General features: G+C 50.9%; 1 protein-coding gene across 1 annotated transcript; it reads left to right on the top strand.

Moving 5' to 3' along the window:
* The first annotated feature begins 674 nt into the window (after window positions 1-674).
* Window positions 675-15,090, top strand: LOC136466254 (uncharacterized). Its single transcript, XM_066464660.1, has 5 exons — window positions 675-872; window positions 955-1,843; window positions 14,507-14,569; window positions 14,648-14,786; window positions 14,931-15,090. Exons 1-5 carry the CDS (start codon window positions 675-677, stop codon window positions 15,088-15,090), a joined length of 1,449 nt encoding a protein of 482 aa, XP_066320757.1.
* The last annotated feature ends 1,688 nt before the right edge of the window (window positions 15,091-16,778 follow it).

The raw sequence follows: 16,778 nt of genomic DNA, 5'->3' as shown, positions 1-16,778 counted from the left end.
GTTTAGGATCTCTTCGTGCCAAATTTATTGGTATCGGAGATTTATCTCCTCCTCTTTCTCCTCTCTGGTAACGGCGCGGGGTAAGGTGGAATCGTTTTCTCCGTGACGACCCTTTTGAAGATAAGGGCGACAACTGTGGCGTCAACAACTTCATCGGCACGACGACATATAGACTTTTCTTTCCGGACGGCGACATCAAGGCGGAGATGATGTCGCCGCCATAGAATAATTTTCTCCGGTCTCTTCTCCGTTTTGTTGTGGTTAGATCTGGCCATGATGAAGGACTAAGGAGAATAAATTTCAGACCAGGCTTTCAAATTCTTCGGTGGCAGAAAGAAGAAGAAGAAAAAAAAGTTTCTCAACTCTGCTTGTAGGAATATTGGCCATCGTTCGTTGGGCATTTGTTCTCAGGCTATTTGCCGAGTGTTTGCCTGTACGGTCATCTATATGAAGCGTCATATAGGTCTAGAGCTATTTACAGCGTTTGCATAATTTAGATGAAAATCAGTTTCTGAGTGCTTATAACGTGTCGATGTACTGGCTTTTATTTATTTAATACAATTCTTCTTACGTCTAAAAAAAAAATACAGCCTTGTTCGTGACGCATGGGACACACCTCCATACTGAAGTGAAGGGGAGAGAGAAATACGAGTCACGGGAGATAGGAAGACAGCATGGCGAAGCGCCAACGCTCGGAGGAGCGCGGCTGCCGCAGCACCGCCAAGCGGCCGGCGCCTGAGCGGAAAAAGCATCTCTACCTGCTGCTGGACGACTGGGAGAGGGGCTACAGCGTCCGCAGGCTGGACGTCGACGACTTCGACTCCGACGCCGACACCGGCCTGCCGCCGACGCGCTTCACGGAGCCGCCAGCCGCCGGTCGCCCGCATAGAAGCCGAGCACGAGCGCGACTGCGACTCGGTCGTCTCACACGGCACCAAGATCTTCGCCATGCAGCCGGGCGAAGCCAGCCCCGGCATCCCGGCCTTCGACACGCGCACGCTGGCGCTGTCGGTCTGCTCGTGGCCCTACCCCGGCTGCAGCAGGGACGACTACATGCTGCCCTTGTTTGACTCCGCCGCCGGCAAGCTCTTCGCTTTCACGGACGTCGACGCCTTCTACCTCGGCGACCAGCCGCCGTACGGCAGCAAGGCCCCGTGGTCCTGGACCGCCGTCGAGCCGCGGCCGCCGTTCTACGCCAGCCAGGTCAAGTGCTACGCGCTGCACCCGGACGGCCGCACCCTCTTCGTGTCCGCCGCGTCCCGGCGGAGCCACCGCTCCGGCAGCTTCTCCCTGGACGCGGAGCGCCTCGAGTGGACACGCCGCGGCGACTGGCTGCTGCCGTTCGCTGGCCAGTCCTACTTCGACGCCGAGCTTGAAGCGTGGGTCGGCCTCTGCCGCGAGAGAGACAACGCCGGTCGCCTCTGCTCTTGCGACGTCGTCGCGCCCGTCGCAGCTGGTGAGCTCGCTACCCCGCCGTCCTGGAAGATCGGCGAGGACACGCTGTTCCGCGAGGATTACTCGGAGCAGCTGCGTCTGGGTGCCAAGCTCGTTTACATGGGCGGCCACAGCAAGTTCTGCCTCGTTGAGCTTCTCTTTCACAAGGACGACGAGCATCTGGACAGCGAAAATAAGGTCTGGCCGCCCCGGCCCCGGCCTCGGCGCCGGCGTGTTCTTAATCTGACCACGTTCGGTGTCAAGTACAATAAGGAGGGACAGCTGCGAACTAGCATGCTGCAAGCGACCTTGCGATTCTGGGGGATCATCGAATCCTATGGCATTCTGGCTCTGAGTTTTCAGAACAACGAGCACTCAGTCTGGCCAGACCAGACCATGAATAGTGTTCGTTGTTGGTCGTTATTTGTAACCCCGATCCTTGTAGGACTGGAGTTTTTTTAGTAGGTCACTTATCTGGTCTGTAACTTATCCTGTCCTCTCTGGCGTTTTTGCCATATTGGGCACATTCTTAAACCAAATCAAATGTTATCCTTCAGATATCTACAAGCATGCTTTCGTCGAAACCATTTTTCATTCATGCAAAATATCTTAAGAGCACTGCACCAGACCGATGTGCCTTAGACCGTGGAGTGTGGAGAGATAAAATAATTCATGATCCATTTTAACAATATCCTATACTTAATAAAAACAGGCTAACGTGCTGTTTGTGTAAGGTGTACAAGCGACCTTGTAATCGTTTTATATATTTTTATATCCTCCAACAGTTTTTCTATATCTTATACGTAATTTACAAAGTTGTCCTTATTCTCCACCTTGTCTAGCAAGAAATCCAGAATAGAAGATATCTATATTTAAAGTGTTAAAAGTAGAGAGAACGAGACAGATCGAACGATGTAAAATGATGTCTGTGAATTCCATTGAACAGTATTGTACATATATATATATATATATAGTCCATGTGGACAGTTACAAGTGTGAAAGAGAGAGAGAGAGGGTGAAAAGACACCCCTTGGGATTATTCCCTAATGGATCATAAATAATAATTCTCAACACCCCCCTTGATCAATTAGCTCCTTGTAGTTTTCATTGTTCATCTATTATGCATCATTATGAATCTTTGAAAAACCATGTGGGAAAAACCAAAGTAATACCAGTATACCAGGCAAAACTCCTTAAAATCCAGTGAGAAAAATAATGAGAAACACCATGATATACAATCACCAATGTTATTAGACCCTTTGAGTTAAACTCAAAGCCTTAGTCTAAAAACACCTTGACCATATGTTCAATATGCATCAAATATCATCTTCCAAAAAACCCCGATGGGGAAAAATATATGATATAGCATATACCTTTGTGTTGAACATTGTCTCATCAAAAACTTTATATGAAAAACCATAAATGGAAAACTCATATAAAGAAAAGAGTACAATGCATCTTATGTCCCAATATCATCCACCAAAAACCCCTGTCGGGAAAAATGGATGATATAGCATAACCTTGTGTTGATACTGCCTCATTAAAAACTTTATATAAGAAACCCCAAGGAAAGCCTCATACAAATAAAAGAGTGCAATATGATGTTTGTAACAAGTTACTAATCGGAGAGACTCTCCCACTGATACTAGCAAACCTCAAAGTAAATTCATATCAATGCACTCAACACGTAAGAAATGTGGAGTATGGTGGATTCTGTGAATATCTCTGCAAGATTATCACAAGACTTAGTTTGTAAATGTTCATATGCCCATATCACCTATGGAACAGAACCATCTTAGTGCAAAATATTGCATTAAGTATAACTTGTCTCCATCTACACAACACAAGTTGCATTACCTTTATAGATAATGACCATTGATTCATAGAATCAACACCACGTAACTTCAGTATGTCATATATCATTCTGTCAAGCTATACACATTAATGCGAAACCTTGTACAATACAATGTCAGAATGATTAATGGATTTGACCATTAAATATCTATTTAAAGACTATCACAAAATGTTTTTTTATATTCATGTAAAGCCTATTTCAATGATCTGGAATTTGGAGATCTTATAGATAACCAGAATCATTATATCCACATAGTCGGATCATGGATTAAACCAAGACCACATGTGCTATTGAAGATATCAAAAGATATTCTTAACTTCAATCCACCAACATTTGGTAGGAGTAGCGCTGCTACTAGATAGCAAATTATTGCAAAAATAATACCTGGTCGGAAACTTTTGCAAGATTTATTAGCGCATAAATAGCACAGAGATAATGGACCGCATGTCCCAATATCTCATCTCAGTCACTATGGCATAAAGCAATATTCCTCTATCATGAGGTAGAACAATCATAGGATACCTTCATATTGAATCACTCAATATGATCTGGATATAGATAGCTTTTGTACAAAATCCTGAGAGAAGATGCTTGGATCATAAACACAAAATAAAATTTTGGTCTAGTCCGTATCTTCCATCTCAAACTCCGTTGTAGATTACAATGTGCTATTAACATATGTTCATCACTAATGATGTCAATATTATTGACTATCATATAACACTATGAAATCCAATCAAGGACTTCAAAATGAACACCACGTGTAATCAATCTTGTATCCCTTCAGTTTATGGAATACACACAAAGTCGATTGTACCAAATTTGACTTAACCGCTTTAAGCCATATTTTGACTTAAACAATACACAATATGTGTTGTGATTTCATGTATGAGGGTTGGGTAGGTGAACTCCTTCCTGGAAGCTTCACAAATACACCAAATCAAGTGATCATATAAATATATGCAATCACCACAACTATCAACTATCAACTACAATGATAATTGATTTTGTACCGCCAATCAAAAGATAGTATCAAAAATTTATAACACTTACTATAGAGAATAATTTGCATTAAAAATCAATACCTAGGCTTTGCGTAAACCCCTTGTGCTACTAGTATTGCTTTGATCTCACCACCACATTGTTCTCAATCCATTCTAGGACGAAAACACTTTTGTACCCACAGTAAAGGTACCATGAGGTGTTGGCATCATAACCCAAAACACCTCTTTTATAGTGAGCAAGACTATCTTTGCATGTATTACATCACTCAACAAGTTTCAATAAGAGTGAGCAAAGCACTCTGCCATGGTCTTATAGACTGGATAACTTGGAATATTGTGTACAGTTTATTCAGAGAAGTACATGTCGACGTATGTAGCCTTTCTATCATATAATTCAGTCTATCAAAACTTAAAGTACCCTGAATGACTCATTGTGACTTCCTGAAATGAGAAGCAGGGCTTTTTGATATCCCAGCATCAGTATTTATGTGCACCTCTGAGCTAGGTTTGTGGATGACATCCATCCACTGGGTAATAATAATTAATATTTACCCAAAAGGTGTCGCCAACCATAGGTTGACCTGCATTTACTATCTTAGAAGAAAAACCTTCTATTGCTAGCATGAATAATCTTGCTTTATGGCCATACTTCTCCCCCTCTTATTTATAATTGAGAGTTGAGTGGTTTCACTTGGTACCACTACTCTTTCAGGCATATACTTGCAACGGATTAATAGGTTTAAAAACACTTTAGTAACCAGTAAATGCATTTGGTAGTTTATTTGCAATATTATACTTTGAACTCAAAATTCAGTTCATTTAGTACATGATCCTGAGCTTGAAATCTCTTATGCATTCCAAATAATTTCTTGGCATTATTTATGGTACTTCAAATCTCCCCCTAATGCCTCGAAATGCTCGTTATCAAACTACAACCAGCGTATGAGGCTATAAATAGATCCTCCATCAGAGGTCTAGATACTTAACAATTGACGAAGATTGAAATCTCACATTGATCCCTAGTTTCCTGTGCGTGCCCATAAATTTACGCTGCGGGGGTGAGATTGGTATGTATACAACGTAACCCAATCTTACGCAAATAGAAAATCTTCATGGATTCCCACGTACTAAATGCATATAGGGGATATGCAGTTAATCTTAGATCAGGAGTGTGTAAATCTACCTGACCCCAACACGAAGTTGGCAAATAGCAATTCACTAACAATGGTCCTTCTATGATCTTGATGTCTTTCTTATAGATTCCATTTATCCTTTTGGATATGCAACTAAACTTTTGTTATACCAAACAATCATCATTGTAGGCACAAAAATTCAGTAGTGTTCAGGATAATGATATCACAACATGAGCCATTATTTACCAAATGCATGGCCGAGTCTAGATACTTCACACACTCTAAATCATCTTATAGATGTATCTTCACAACCATGAAATGCCTAAACTATCCATACAATCTTTGTATCGGACCTACACATATTCTCTTGAATATGATCAAGGAATCTAAGATACTCAATCTTATTTTAAGATAAAAGGGTTTTAAAATCTATTTCCTTATGGCACTTATCGTATCCACACTTTGGGAAAATCTTGACCAAAAGAATTGCCAATAATTTTTCACCTCATCCCTTATGATGGCCAAGTTGTTCATTCCAAATCCGGAATGCATCAACATAGTGAAAAATTATCTTATACGCAACATGTTGTATGGGGATGGTTGTATGCATAATACAACCAGAACGAGACTAATCTCATTACTTATTTGCCATATCCAATGTTGTCTTTTTGTTTTTCCATATGGAAACACATTTGGATATCTCTATAATTGAGTAAGATACGAGTTGAATTAAGATATAATTAAATATCCTTAATTACTGACTCAGTATCCATAGGAAGAGTGATGGTGGCAAAATAGGCCAAACTATCATTGCATCGCATCAGCGATGGCCAAAATTATTCCCTCTTCTTGTCATAAGAACCAGGAACATTTTGCTTCCCTAATTATAGAGTTTGTGGTACAAATATCCACTAGGCACATATCATTCCACATTGGAATGATTCCCATACAATCTATATATGACAAGAGTTTAATGAGATTCTCGTATAATATATAGAAATCCATAAATATTGCTGAGTATCAAATACATCGATATGATACCCGCAATAGTTATACGTTGACAACACAAGTATCACAACATCTTCGATGGACATTATCACATATTATCAATGGACCATAAGATTATTCTAAATCTCAAAACAAATCATTTGAAGCATATTCGATGATAATGTTGTCCGTCTATGTGATGTTCTCTTTACGAGAAAAGGAGAAGTGTAGTTATGTGATCTCATAAGATCCAGCATAAACAACCAACCTCCTATGTAGCTTTAGATTTTAAGATTGAAGCACCCTTCATATCTTATTTCTGTAGCACCTGTTTCATCCCTTATAGAATGTTGATATAGATCAACTACAAATTTAAGGGCTCGGTATTGTTTAGCGCTATGCTAAACACAACCACATATATGACATTACTTTTTGTCATTTTTGGGTTCACATTGCCATCACTCATATTGCACATTAGGCCTTTTGCTTTTACTAGTGGAAGCAAATTGTATGAACAATATGATCATAGTCTTCAATAGTTTAAAAAACTAGAGACATGATCCACTCATGATTAGTCTCAAGCTATATGAGTTTATTTATTGTTCATAAAACTCCTAAAGAGTGAGCCACGAAGAATGTGTATTTCTTTCCACAAGATAATCTTATCGATGATCTTTATGAATGTAGTACCTTAACTACAGTAATGGCACAATTTCCTTTGATCTATAACAAACAACCCCTAGTTGAGGTTCATTAAACTGTTCTATTAGTCCATGGGATAAAACCAATGTTAATATCCATTGTCCATGTGGGATAGTGATGCCATCTAGAGCGAGTTCATCAAACTCCGCTAAAGTCAGTATCCACAACATGTGACAAACCATTGATTTAATTAATTTACACCTAAGTGAATTAAAATCACTATGGTGATATTATGATCTCTAATGCAAAATTTAGGGGGTTCCATATCTTTGTCACTTTGTTTTGGATTGTTGGAGATAGTCAACAAAACTATAAACTTTCCAACAATTAGAGGTAATCACAAGATGTGTAGACCTCACGAACAATCATATTAATGTTGGCACACACATTGTAGATAATCTCTATGTCTGAAATATAGAGTAGATCTCTCAGTAGTAGGCAAATGGATTGTTGCTGTAGGCACGGTCTCTGGGTTGATATATTCATAGGAATATATCGCAGCCAATGCCTAAGACTCTACCACCTATGTATAGCTTTAATAATAAATGATGGTAGTCACCATAAAAGTGTACCATTTTCATATTTCCAAAACACTTATTTGGGACAATACAATGTAGGTAATCATCAAGTTTAAAAAAACATGATGTAGACCTCCTAGTAATGGACGAATAATCACTGCCATAGACACGGTCTCTAGGCCAAATAATTCAAGGTGAATTAAGCACAAACCAAAGCCTAGTGTAAGGAAAATGGACCCTAAGCCCATTTACTTTAGATTTTGGTGTTTGATGACCAACACAACCAAATTAGACTAATGAATTTATAAGTAATTGTTTTATAGTTCAATAGGGTGCAAGACGTGACTTGGACGAAGGCGACATGATGATCCAACGATCAACACTATAAGTGTCGGTGTTTCGAACCGGGGGTCCTCAACCGACCAGTAAATGTGAACTGCGTGCTCCCGAACCGGATGGTGATGCAAAGAGACATAAGGTTTATACTGGTTCAGGCAATCGATGCCCTACGTCCAATCTAAGGGATTGATCTTGTATTCCTTGCATCGAAGTGCTTGTAGTAGGGGGTTACAAGCTGGGTGAGAGAGGGAGCTGATCCTAGGTCTTGGCGAGGTGTCGTGTGGGCCGTCTGAGACGTTGCTCTCAAGCGGCGGGAGTGTGGGCGTGTCTGTGTGTTACCAGGTATTCTCCCCGTCTAAGTGGCCCAAGTCCTCTCCTTTTATAGTTGAAGGGAGGACAGGGACAGTACATGTATTACTATGTGGCGTCATGCCAACAAGGGCGGCATGTCCGAACCCTGTGGCCTGTTCCTATGGCGGCGTGACGGTATGTCCAAACCCTATGACCTGTTCCGGTGGCGGCGTGGTCGTCCCATCAGATCCTGTGCGTCGTGGGAGCCCCGGGAATGCCTCGGAGTGGACGCGGCGGCGAACGTGCAAGCCACTGTGGACGGGCTGTGCGCGAGGCCGAGACTTGGTCGGTGCCGAGGCTTGTACTGCGGTGGGGGGGGGGTCTCGGTAGGCTCGAGCCCCAAGATCGCTGGGGCCCTGGTGTACAGTGCCGAGGCCTTGAGCGGGCGGTCGATCATGGGTACAACGTTTGGACACAATGGTCGGTAATCCCCGTCGTACCCTGTCCCAGCCGGTATGGCGCTGATCGTGGAAACAGCGGTAGGACACAGTGGCCGGTAATCCCCGCCGTGCCCTATCCTGGCCGGTATGGCGCTGATGCGACCTCGGGTCACGTCGGCCGTCCTGTGGCGTTGAGCCACCGTCCGGCTGAGATTGCGGGAGTGGTTGAAGCATTAATGAGACATGACACGCTGTCGGGAAGGTCGCCCAAGGCGGGAGGGCAACGGACCACGGACGAGCCGGCCTCGAGCGACACGAAGAATGAGGCCTCGCGTGAGACGGAGATCAGGCTCCTTGCCGAGGCCTCGGGCGAGAGGCCTCGCGCGATACGGAGAACGCGCCTCCTGCCGAGGCCTCGGGCGAGAGGCCTCAGGTGAGGCGGAGACGGCATTCCCTGCCGAGGCCTTCCCTGGGGAGCCTCGCACGAAGCGGAGTTTGCGTCAGGATGCCGAGACCTCCTGCTCAAGGCTCGAGGCGAGGAGGGGGAGGACCCAGTGGGCTCGGTCGTGGTGGGTGAGGGGCCCATAACTTACCTTCTAGCTGGCACCGACCCATTTGATGTTTTGCTTGGGGTACCATATTCTAAGGTACCCGATAGTAGCCCCCGAGCCTCGGGGGGAGTGCGTGCACTCCCCCTGAGGGTTTGCTGAGGCTTGGTTGATGCCTGCCTCGTAGGAATTGGGGTTTGTTTTTTGAGGTTCCGGTGGGTGCGCGCGAGCGCACCCGCCGGGTGTAGCCCCCGAGCCCCCGGAGGAGTGGAGTTACTCCTCTAGGGGCTTTCTTTATTTTCGCGTCTGAACGAATTGCATTTGCCAAGCCCCCGAGCGCAAGTTCGGGTTGCGGGGGTCTCGGCGAGGCTGCAGGAGGAAGCCCTCTAGCCTCCGCATGGAGCGAGAGGTTCGTCAGGGGTCCCCTAACTCTGGGTATGATCCTCACGCTTCCTTTCGCTCAGAAGGAGGGGTGGAATGTGCCAGGCTACCCTCGATGGGCACAAGCGTGGACACTTCCGGTGAGCTGCTAGCGGGTAGTCCGAGTGGAGGCCCGAGCCCCGTTCACTGGGAGACGGCTAGTGGTCCAGAGATGCACTCCAAGAGTACCCGAGGATTTCTCTAGTGGGTGCCGAGGCCGTTCGCGGGCCTCTGTGGCTCGGTGCCTCCCTACGGTGGGATCCCATTCGGATACTTCCCCGCCGGTCTCGGACACGACTTAGGACACCCCGAGCGACCGTTCGCTCGGGCCTGGGCCATTCGTAGGCTCGCCCCGATGTCATCCCTGACTCTGTTGCCCTGGGGCGGCTGTCGAAACCTTTTGGAGGCCCAGCCTTCGAACCCCTGGACCGTAATGGGCTCGGTGCCCTTTTATCGTGTTTGTAGCGGAACCTCTAGCGCGGTTTTGGACTGTTTGTCTTTGTCTCGGGTGTTCTGGCCCTTTCATCTGATCTTCACATGTCCTTTTTGTTCGGACGGAGGGTTAGTTTGCCGAGGCCATTCTGGTCTCAGCAAGGTTGCAGGAAGAGCCCCTAGCCTCTGTGTGAGAGGGCCATCGGGAATTCTCCTGACTTTTTATACGCCCCTCGCGCGTGAGGGTTTGTTTGCCAAGGCCCCTTTGGGCGCGAGCCCGGGTCGTGGGGTCTCGGCATATTTGCAAGAGGAGCCCCCTAGCCTCTGCATAGGGCGAGAAGGCCGTTAGGGGTTTCCCTGACTTTTTATGCGACCCTCGCGCTTCCTTTTTGCTTGGAAGGAGGGGTGGAATGTGCCTCGCTACCCTCGGTGGGCACGAGCGGTGGCACTTCCGGTGAGCTGTTATCGGGTAGTCCGAGTGGAGGCCCGAACCCCATTTGTTAGGGGATGGCTAGCAGTCCAGAGACACACTCCAAGAGTACCTGAGGATTTCTCTAGTGGGTGCCGAGGCCGTTCGTTGGGCCTCGGTGGCTCGGTGCCTCCCTACGGTGGGATCCCATTCGGATACTTTCCTGCCGGTCTCGAACATGACTTTGGGCATCCCAAGCATTTCGCTCGCTTGGGTCTCGGCCCCGTATAGGCTCGCTCGCAGTCGCCCATGACTCTGTTATCCTAGGGCGGCTGTCGAAACCCTTTGGGGTCCAGCCTTAGAACCCCTAGATCGTAATAGACTCAGAGCCCGGTTCCTTCCTATGAAAGGAACAGGCCGTGGGAAATATCTTCCCTATCGGCTCGGCCGCGGGTGGCGCGCCTTTTGAGGCGGTTTCATGGGGAGGTGAAACAACGCCTGCTGCCGTAGTGGCTGAGTGCGACGTGATGGATGGGATGTAACTGTCCTTGCATTTAATGCGGGAGACGTGGGCGCGTGGGCCGCCAAAATTGGCTCGTGGTTAACCGCGCCGGACGGGGGAAAACCTCCCCGATTTCATCGCCCGTTCATTTCGCCTCCTCCCTGCATAAATACCCAAAGAATCTCGCCCCTCCTCGTCTTACCTTGCCTGCATTAGCACCGCCTCTGTCGAGCCGTCGCCAGAGCAGCGGGTGCCAGGAAGAAGAGGAGAGAAGAGCGAGCCTAGGGAGAAAGCGAGGAAAAAAGCGAGAGCATGGGAGGGAGAGAAAAAAAACTCACTGCCGCGCCCGATTCCTCCATCGCACCCATGGCCGGCAACGTCGTCGTTGTCGAGGCGGATCCTTGGGATCTGTCGGACGTCACCGAGGAGATGCTCCAGTCGCTTGTCGACGGTGGACTCCTCCACCCAGTGACGGACCCTAGTAGGCCAGAGTGGATTGCTCCGTACGGCGAGCCGGAGCCGAGGCCCCGTGATGGCTACGTCATGAGCTTCGTCTCCTTCCACGAGCGTGGCCTCGGTGTCCCAGCGGACCAGTTCATGCGGGCGCTCCCGCACTACTACGGCGTGGAGCTCCACAATTTTAATCCCAACTCCATCGCTCAGGCGGCTATCTTTGTTGCCGTCTGCGAGGGGTATTTGGGGATCGCTCCCCATTGGGATTTGTGGCTCCACCTATTCCGGGTGGGGCATACTACCAAGCCGATGGGCACGTCGGGTAAGAGGAAGGCATCGAGGGCCAGAGGCTGCACTCTCCAAGTGCGTCAGGACCGCCTGCACCTCTATATCCCGGCCCAACTTGTGTCCTCCAACCGCCGGTGGTACACGAGTTGGTTTTACCTCTGCAACGACGATGGAGGACTTCCCCCTTACACTGGGCGGATTGTGGGGAGTTGCCCGGAGAAATGGAAGTGGGGCATCCCAAAGGTCGACCAGCCCAAGCTAGAGCCGCTCCTGGAGGGGTTGGTGAGGCTGCGGAGCCATGGCCTCACGGTCGCTGTGGTCGTGGCCGCCTTCCACCGCCGGAGGGTGCTGCCGCTGATGGCTCGGCGGCGGCGGCTATTCGAGATGAGGCCGGGTGAGCCCATTGAGGGCACCTGGATGTCTTCCTCCGCCCTCTCCGATGAGGAAATTCACCGTCGGGTGGGGGAGACGGTAGACGCGAAGTTGAGGGGCGGCAACCTGACCCCCTTCGCGATGCGACCGTCGTGGGGTTTCCTTTCGCTGGTAAGTCGAGTGCCGCTATGGCCTCTGTGCCTCCTCAATCTCCCTTTATCCCTTGTTTCCTTATGCGCGTTTGTCGTTCCTTCAGGGGATGAGGGACATGCGCTCCTCCCCGCCGCCCATTCCTGAGGACGCGGGGCAGCGGGCGATCAACCGCGCTCACGCCGACGCGTAGAAGAAGCGAAAGGACGCTAAGGCGGCGAAGCGCACGAAGCACATCCTTGCGCGCGAGGCATTGGATAAGCGCCGTCGTCAGCAACGGAAGGATGGTCTCCCATTGGAGGAATCCCCGTCGACGTCGTTGTCGACGGAGGCCTCGGATAGGAACGACAAGGGCGAGGGAGGGCGAGGTCCCCTGGACCACCTTCCTAATGTCGTAGAGGTGGCGCCCGGGGCGTCGACAAGCAGCCCGGCACCCCCGGGAAGGGGAGGAGAAGTGGACCCGGGGCCGGCAGTTGCCCGCTCCGGGGCCGAGGCCGATACGCCCAAGGCGCGAGTGTTAGGCAAACGCGCCGTCAGCCCGGTAGGCTCGGCGGCCGTGGCGGAGCAGGTAGCGGTGGAGGCAACGCCACCGCCCCCGTAGAGGACCAAAGGGGCGCCAGGGTCCACTGAGGACCGACCGGCGCCGATGGATACGGATGCGATGCCACTACCGCCACCTCCGCCGTTGTGGATGAGGTTTGCTGTGGCAAAGCGGGGGCCGCCCTGTTCTAAGTAAGTGTATTTTTGGCAGGGTCGTAGTGTCTCCCGTTCGCTTTTTTGGTCTCGCGCTGACCCTGTAGGTTAATTTTCTTTAGTCGGAAGCAGCCTGCGGACAACCTCCCCTTGGCACCCCTCAAGGCGCTTAAGGCGAGCCCCGGCTCCTCCACCCACTGGGTGGCAGAGGCACAAGCCGCCATCCAACGTGGCGCGGCGTCGGCGAGGGTCGACCCAAAGGAACCGGCCACCCAAGGAGGGGTTGCCGAGGTGGCCCCTACACGGTCGGATGGGGCCGTCGTGCCCTTTATTGCCGAGGCTCCCGGGGCCTCTGAGGCTGGGGCGATGGAGGCCCTGGCACCTACGACCGCCGAGACCGCAGTGTCCGCGGTCGGCGTTTCTGCGTCTGCCGAGGCCACAATGGCAGAGGCCGAAGCCCCCGAGACCGCCGAGGCTGTGATTGTAGAGGCCGGAGCTCCCGAGGTCACCAACTGTCGGTGTTGGCGGCGAGGCTGTCTGTGCAGGAGGCGGAGATGCAGGCGGCGGAGGCCTCGGCCGTGCCCATGGCTCAGGGCCCACCGTTGTTGCGGGAGAGTGCCCGGGAGACGGAGGTCTATCCGATCTCCTCCGACGATACTTCCCGAGCGCGGGAGGTGGTCGGCGCCGAGGAGACCGATGCCGTGGAGCAGCCGGCGCCGCTCTTGGGCGAGGGAAACTCGGCCCTCGTGCGGGTGCGACCCGAGCCCCGCGGGTGGGATCACCCGCGGGTACTGTGGCAGAGCCAGGATGACCCTGAGGGGGAGCCTCTATTCGCCCTCGAGGACACGGCCAAGGGCGAGCGCTGGAGCACCTTCGAGCAGTACCGCGAGCTGGCGGAGTGGTCACTACAGACAGCGCTGTCCGTGGTGGCCGACGAACTGCCCAGAGTCGCCCAGGTTCGTGTTTTCCCTTCTCGCGTGACGTTGTTCTTTTCTCGGTTTTGTCGCAATCGACGACCTCTGCTCTGCCTCCTTAGGTGCTCGAGACCCGGTCCCTCGGGAAGTCGGTCTTCCTCCGGCAGGAGAGGGGAATCTGGGACCAGCTTCAGCGGCAAAGGGGCCTTCTTGCCGATGCTAATGAGCTCCTATCGGCGCGAAGCGCGGAGGTGGAGGACCTCCGCCTTCGCTGTGCCGACGCGAGGGTCGAGGCGGCCATAGCTCAGACGCAGCTCGCCCCCTTGGTGGCGCGGATCAAGGAGCTGGAGGAGGAGCTTACCCGCGCCGTCAGCGATCAGGATGCCTTCAGATCCCGGGCTGAAGAAGTGACGGCCTCGGGCAAGGCCCTCGCTGGGCAGCTGGGGGCAGAGGAGAGTGCGCACCAGCTGACCAAAGGCGCTTTGGACGAGGCCCTTGCTTCGGTTGAGGCCTCGCAAATCGAGGCTGTAGTTTTGAGGGGGATGGTCGAGAGTGAGTTCCAGTCCCCTCGTTTCGTTTCCTCCTCCTTATGTTCGCTCCCTAACTTCTTTGTATGACGCAGAGCTGGGGGGTGAAGCTTCCAGGGCGGTGGCCGAGACCCGACGCTGGGAGCAGAAGGCCAAGGGTGAGTTCCGTGGGCTTCCGTCCTTAACTTGGGTTGTTTTTTCTCTGGCTTGACCTCATTCCATTTTCCGCGGTGCAGAGTCAGAGGCGGAGTTCGCTCAGGCCGCCGAGGCTTCTAGCGCGGTGCAGACAGTGCTCAACACTGAGATCGAGGAGCACAAGGCGCTGAAACAAGCCGCCCTTTCCGCCTGCGAGGCCTTGGAGGTCGAGGGGGTTCAGTCAGGTAGCTCCCTTGGGAGTCGCTTGATTGCGCTGAGCAGCCAGGTGCGCGAGCGACTCCGAGGGGCGCTGCACATGGGTGTCAAGCTGGCGATGGCCGTCATCTCCTCTCACTACCTTGGCATCGAACTCCTGGCCATCAGTGATGGCTATGTTCTGCCCGATGATGACGAGGAGGCCAACGCGGCGGTCGCGAAGCTGATGGAGGCGACGGAGGGCCCTGGCACGATGCTGGCGATGCTCTTCGAAGAGGAGGTGGTTCCTCCCCTACCATCTGCTGGTGCTGAAGGCCCCGAGCCTTAATCTGGGCCCCGGGGGCTATGTAAAGATAGAATAGGGGTTATTTTTGTATCGTAACATTTGTGGCCATCGAGGCCCTTGTTTCTGAAGTATTTGTGTTTCTTAGTTGTTTTTCTCATGCTTCTGAGCCTTTGTCCTCTATTGCTTCTGATCAGATTTCGTTTTGCAAAATACCCCTTTGGGGCCTAAGCCGTCCCTTGAGCGAGAGGTAGTGAGGGAGTGCCGTAGCCTGGGGGCACAGGTCGTCTCGCGACTCTAGCAGCCTCTTGCTTAGGAAACGGACCTTGGTCCAAGGAGTCTTTACAAATGATTCGTCAGAGCCTGCTAGAGTCTTGGCGTAGGAATTTTTGCGAAAAACAACTAAAGAATAGTGCGTGGGACCTAGGGGGAGTCCCCCATCTAGCCCCCGAGGGAGGCTTGGTTCCGCCAAGGCGGAGCCGAGTCTCCCTTGTCGTGTTGATTGTATTGCCGAGACCTACGATGGGCTCGGGGGGGTTTCTCGAAAAATAAGACCAACTAAAGAACGCTTTTTAATTGTATTTCGGGAAACGACATATACAATGCTTGGAAATTTAGGGATAAAAGCGATGTAGTTGTTCTATGTTCCAAGCGTTGGTGAAGATTTCGCCCTTCTCGTTGGCCAGCTTGTAGGTCCCGGGCTTCAGTACTTGGGCGACGATGTACGGTCCTTCCCATGGCGGGGTCAGCTTGTGGCGACCCTTGTTGCTCTGTGCTAGCCTCAACACCAGGTCGCTTACCTTCAAGTCTCGGCCACGGACGCGTCGAGCCTGATAGCGCCGTAGGCTCTGCTGGTACTTGGCCGAGTGTAGTAGCGCGACGTCTCGGGCTTCCTCCAGCTGATCAAGGGCGTCCTCTCGGGTGGTGCGGTTACTTTGCTCGTTATAGGCTTGCAGCCTCGGGGAACCATATTCCAGGTCGGTGGGGAGGATGTCCTCGGCCCCATAGACTAGGAAGAAAGGCGTGAATCCCATGGCTTGGCTTGGAGTATTCCTCAGGCTCCAGATGACCGACGGGAGTTCGGCGAGCCATTTCTTGCCAAACTTTTTCAACCGGTTGTGAATCCTTGGCTTGAGGCCTTGTAGGATCATGCCATTGGCACGCTCTACCTGGCCGTTGGTCCTTGGGTGTCCTACGGCCGACCAGGCCACACGGATGTGGTGGTGGTCACAGAACGTCAGGAACTTTTTGCCGGTGAACTGCGTGCCATTGTCGGTGATGATGGTGTTGGGGACCCCAAACCTGTGGATAATGTCAGTGAAGAACAGCACCGCCTGCTCGGATTTGATTCGATTGATCGGACGAGCCTCGATCCATTTGGAGAACTTATCGATTGATACCAGTAGATGGGTGTAGCCCCCGGGGGCCTTTTGCAGAGGCCCGACCATGTCGAGCCCCCACACGGTGAACGGCCATGTGATGGGGATGGTTTGCAGGGCCAGGGCCGGGAGATGTGTCTGCCGAGCGTAGTACTGGCATCCTTCGTAGGAGCGTACTAGCTTGGTAGCGTCGGCGACCGCCGTCGGCCAGTAGAACCCTTGGCGGAAAGCGTTCCCTACGAGCGTCCGAGGCGCCGCATGGTGCCCGCAGGCGCATGCGTGTAAGTCCCAAAGCAGGGCCTGGCCCGCCTTGGCACTGATACAACATTGGAGGACACCTGAGGGACTTTGCCT

Source organism: Miscanthus floridulus, chromosome 7 (assembly GCF_019320115.1).
Source record: "Miscanthus floridulus cultivar M001 chromosome 7, ASM1932011v1, whole genome shotgun sequence".
In the NCBI taxonomy this organism is placed as follows: Eukaryota; Viridiplantae; Streptophyta; class Magnoliopsida; order Poales; family Poaceae; genus Miscanthus; species Miscanthus floridulus.
Note: the sequence above shows the minus strand (reverse complement) of the source record. Positions and strands in the feature narration are given on the sequence as shown.